Below are 4,171 nucleotides of genomic sequence, written 5' to 3' on the forward strand. Positions count from 1 at the left end.
ATGTAAGGTGACAATATCAAAGAATTTTCACACTTAATGAGGACACAACCAGTCGCAAGCTACTCAAACACAAATCTTTTTTACACTTTCCATGTTTGTTTTTAACTTTGTTTCATAGAACCACTGATAATTGAGGCTTCTTTCAAGTATAGGAATTCTAACATTAAATTACATTTTCTAAGTATTTCTATAAAGAAGAAATGAAAAAGACACATACTACATTGTTTGCCATAAATTCATACACCAAAAAGTCAAAACACTCCTGCTTCCCCCTTCTCCAACATTAGCTTTAGATGTTCTTCTATATATATAAACAGTTTTGTTAAAATCAGTTCTCATTTATGTAGATTAGGGGGAAATGGTTTTGTAATGAGTTATCTTTAAAATTATCTTCTAGATAGCACTCTTTAGCTACATTGTGCACACACAACTATAACAGTCTGCATTTGCTCAGGAACATACAGTCACATTAAAAACAAATAACTTTGTATTTCATAGTTTAGTTGGCTCTTAAATAGTTTCCCTAAGGGGAGAAACAAGTATTTTGTGTTGTTTAAGAAACTGGTATATATAAATGAAATGCTAGGTGTTTGTTTAAACTTTGAGGAAACCTACAGATGAACATTTGGGTGTTTTTTCTAAAATGCAAGAGATGTGCACTTAATCACTGTTCATATATTGAAGCAATGGGATGACAGATACAGACGCAGATGAAACTACATTTTGTAAATGTAAAGTTGGATATTCTAAATGGAATAACTGACACTGACAATTGTTTACAGGAAACAAAGGTTAAGAAAAATGTTGAAGAATATCTACTCTTAAAAAGAGAGAAGTGTTATACAACACAAAAATGAGAACTAGAGATTCGAAAAACACTCATTTTACTGTTTTAAAAGAAAAACAAAAAAATAATAGGGAGAGAGCCTAGACCAATTAGAACTGAGGCAGCTGTAACAAAAATGGAACACAGTACAATGATTTGAGCCCTTAAAGGAAATGACTAACTAAAATGAAATTTCACAAGTCTTCACGTCTATAATAATATATGAATGCACAAAATATCAAAAATACGAAGTCTGGATTTTTCCCCTTAGGTTTGTAATAAACTGTCAAACCTCTGCTTAATACTGTTACTTTTATGAGCCTTCTGATTAGCAGAGCATGCTATACAGGTACATGCATGCTAGAATTTTACCATGAGAATTATAGTTCTCATCTCAGACTAGTGACTTGCCTGTTACCCATATTTATATATATTTCATTTCCATTATAAAACACTTAAGACCTTTCTAGTGGTACATTTTAATCAACATATTACATAAAAAAGAATTTTGATTTTTTAAATGAACCTCTTTAGTACTGTAACATGATGGGTTTAATCGAATAGCTGGAACATAATATGGTAACTACATTGTACTGTTTAATTCACAGCTGTAGGAAAACATTTGATTTTTAAAATATAACCAAGATGAAGCTGTAGAGTTATGAGCAGCAAAATATTAGAAAACAGTGAATGAATAAATAAGATGCTTTTCCTTCAGTGGCCATTCATTATTTTGCTTTTAGGAACCTGGAAGAAATTGTCTTCTTTGAGTTTCAAATGTTCTAGTAAATCTAGTCGTTTCTTAGCTTCCTCAATATCACCTTGAATTGCTGAAATAAGTGACTCTAAAGAATCAAAGTTCTTTTCTGGTCTGAGGTAGCCGGCGATGGCCACGTTGAGAATTTCCTCTTTGAAAGTATGCATGATATTAGTTTCCATGGACTTTTCTGTATTCTTGTAGTATGGGTTCCATCCTATGCCCACCACCATCTTATGGGCGTCTCCACTTCCAACACTGGCCCAACCATAATATATGCCAGTGCATGCATCAGCTGGAAGATTATCTACTACTGGTTCAGGAAAGTTAGCTGTAGGGACGTCCTGCTGCTTGGGGCCGCGACCGAAGCCCCGCACCACCTGGCCGCGACAGAAGTACGGCAGGTGCCTCATGACGCCGTCCGCTCGGGGTGCGGGCTGCGGTCCAGTCCGCGCGTCCGGCGGAGCTGCCGTCGAGGCGGTGCCCGGACCCCCGCGGACCATGCGGGGGACAGGGGCGGGAGCTCCGCAGGCCGGCCGGCCGGCCGGGCAAGCGCACGGGCGTACTACAGGCCGAGCAGCGCGGACAACGCGCCGCGGCGAGACCCTCACGCCGCTGACCGAACAGAAGGTGCCGGGCGACTCAGACGCTGCGTCTGGGCTCCGGAACGCCGGTCGACAGCTGAAGGGCGGCTGTGGGCCGCTTGGGAGGACCCCCCCAGCCCACCGAGCGCCGCGGGCCTACGCACTCTGCCCAGGCCGAGCCGATACTTAGGTTTTAATCACACAACAAATCTTGGCCTGCTGCAAAGTAAAAACCAGGAAGAGAGTGTGTGATCCATCTTTAAAACTCACCAGCTAACACCCTGAAGAAACAGAAAGGTAGCTAAGCATTCCCAACCAGACACCACCAATGAACAGTTATATGAATGAGTATGTGGTGGGCACATTCTGGATCATAATGCAGCAGAGGATCTCATTCATTTCACTGCAAAGCTTATTGTAACGAAAACCGAGACCCTACTTTCTGACCAGCCTGTTTGTACAACATGAATACTTCAGTTTCTTGGTTTTCAACTGGAGGTGAGAAACAATGTTTTGAGAGTATCTGACACCTTCAATAAAAAAGAAGGCAACAAGAAAATGTGCTGAGAGATTCTTCTCTAGTCCAGGAAACCTAAATAAAAGTCTCAAACCAAACACCACTGACACAGTTGCAGCACTTAGAAAAGTCGGTAGCATTTGCCTAGTAATAATCTAGACTCCACAGAGTGCTCTCTTAGGGACATAGGTTCCTTTCCTTTCTTCTTACATTCATATCCGATTTTTGTGATCATTGTTAAACATTTAACTGGATTGATTCAACTGACTGGCTACATTTTGACAGCTCAAAGTACCAAGTTATTTAATTAACTCTTTTTCAATTAACATAGTTGCTGCTAACCTGGTGTAAATTAAGTCTCCTCAGACTCTAGAAAAAGAGAGAAAGGAGGCCAATGGGACTGAGATTTCTATTGCATATCCCCTGCTGTCAGAAGTTTCCAGTTCAGGTCAGACCCATAAAAGAATGTCTTTTTTGTGGTTAAGTGTTAACTGGCAGCCAGGTGCTAAGATAGTGCTGAATCAGCCAAGAAGAGAGGGAGTAAAAGGAAGAAGAAAGTTTGGTTTATAGGCTGAAGTGAGCAAAGGAAACAGAGCCTGGCGAGAGTTATATATTGCTCCAGGCGGGCACAGGTGGATGGAACTGCAGGCCAGGTCAGAAAGAGAGAAAGATTTATGTTCTGTGCAAACAAAAGGCCAGAAGAAAAATCACCAATCCGGTTGGGCAGCTCTGAAGTGAAGGAAACAGCTGTTCATACAGTGAGGGAATGGTCAGGTAAGACGAGCTGGAAATAGTCATCAGAAGGCCATCTGCTGACCTGGGAAGGCATGCCCTCAAGGCACGGAACAAATCCTGTCCTCCAGGAGGCCACGCGGAGGGGCCAGTACTGGCCAGGCCAGGAAACAATGCCAGGACGAGGCATTAAAGTTACATGAGCCTCATGTAAGAAGTTGCCTGGCGAGTTTACTTCCGAATGTGAAGTCGAGTGGAAACACAATGTTTTCTTCTTTGAGAACTTGGCAGACCCACTCCACCGGGCCTCTCTGTAAAGCAAGAATGCGGAGAGGTAGTTCATCAAATGCCAGTGCCCCGTTACCCATCACCTTCTCCGGAGGCTGCCGCTCCACCCCTCCTGGCCGCTGGTGGGGGTAGCCGTCAGCTTGGGGCAGCTGCTGGCTTGGGGACAGTGCCACAGCACCCCAAGAACTTGTGGTCTAAGTGAGGAGAGTGGATGGGAGGTGGCCTTTGACCATGGAAGGCAGCCTGCTGGGCAATAGGATGGGCAAGCCAGAAGGGGCACAGAAAGGCAGGCGGAAATGAGAGCAGGAACTGGCAATGACCTTGCATTAATGGGCAGCATACCCCACTGAAATAAAGGCTGGAATGAGTGGGGCTTTGCTCTAAGGAAGCCGGCAGCAGCTGGGTCCTACCAATACTAATGAGCGTCATTATATCCCTTGTACAGAAGAGCCAAATTTCAGACAAAA

At 43.0% G+C, this 4,171-nt stretch overlaps 1 protein-coding gene across 1 annotated transcript; it reads right to left on the reverse strand.

Annotated features, from left to right (window-relative positions):
• Positions 1 to 1,540: 1,540 nt before the first annotated feature.
• Positions 1,541 to 1,996, reverse strand: LOC309969501 (riboflavin kinase-like; the record flags this gene model as incomplete). Its single annotated transcript, XM_082851334.1, has 1 exon — positions 1,541 to 1,996. The coding sequence occupies one exon, from the start codon at positions 1,994 to 1,996 to the stop codon at positions 1,541 to 1,543; it is 456 nt and encodes a 151-aa protein (XP_082707460.1).
• Between the last annotated feature and the right edge of the window lie 2,175 nt (positions 1,997 to 4,171).

The sequence above is a fragment of the Leucopleurus acutus genome (assembly GCF_964270905.1).
Source record: "Leucopleurus acutus genome assembly, chromosome: 1".
In the NCBI taxonomy this organism is placed as follows: Eukaryota; Metazoa; Chordata; class Mammalia; order Artiodactyla; family Delphinidae; genus Leucopleurus; species Leucopleurus acutus.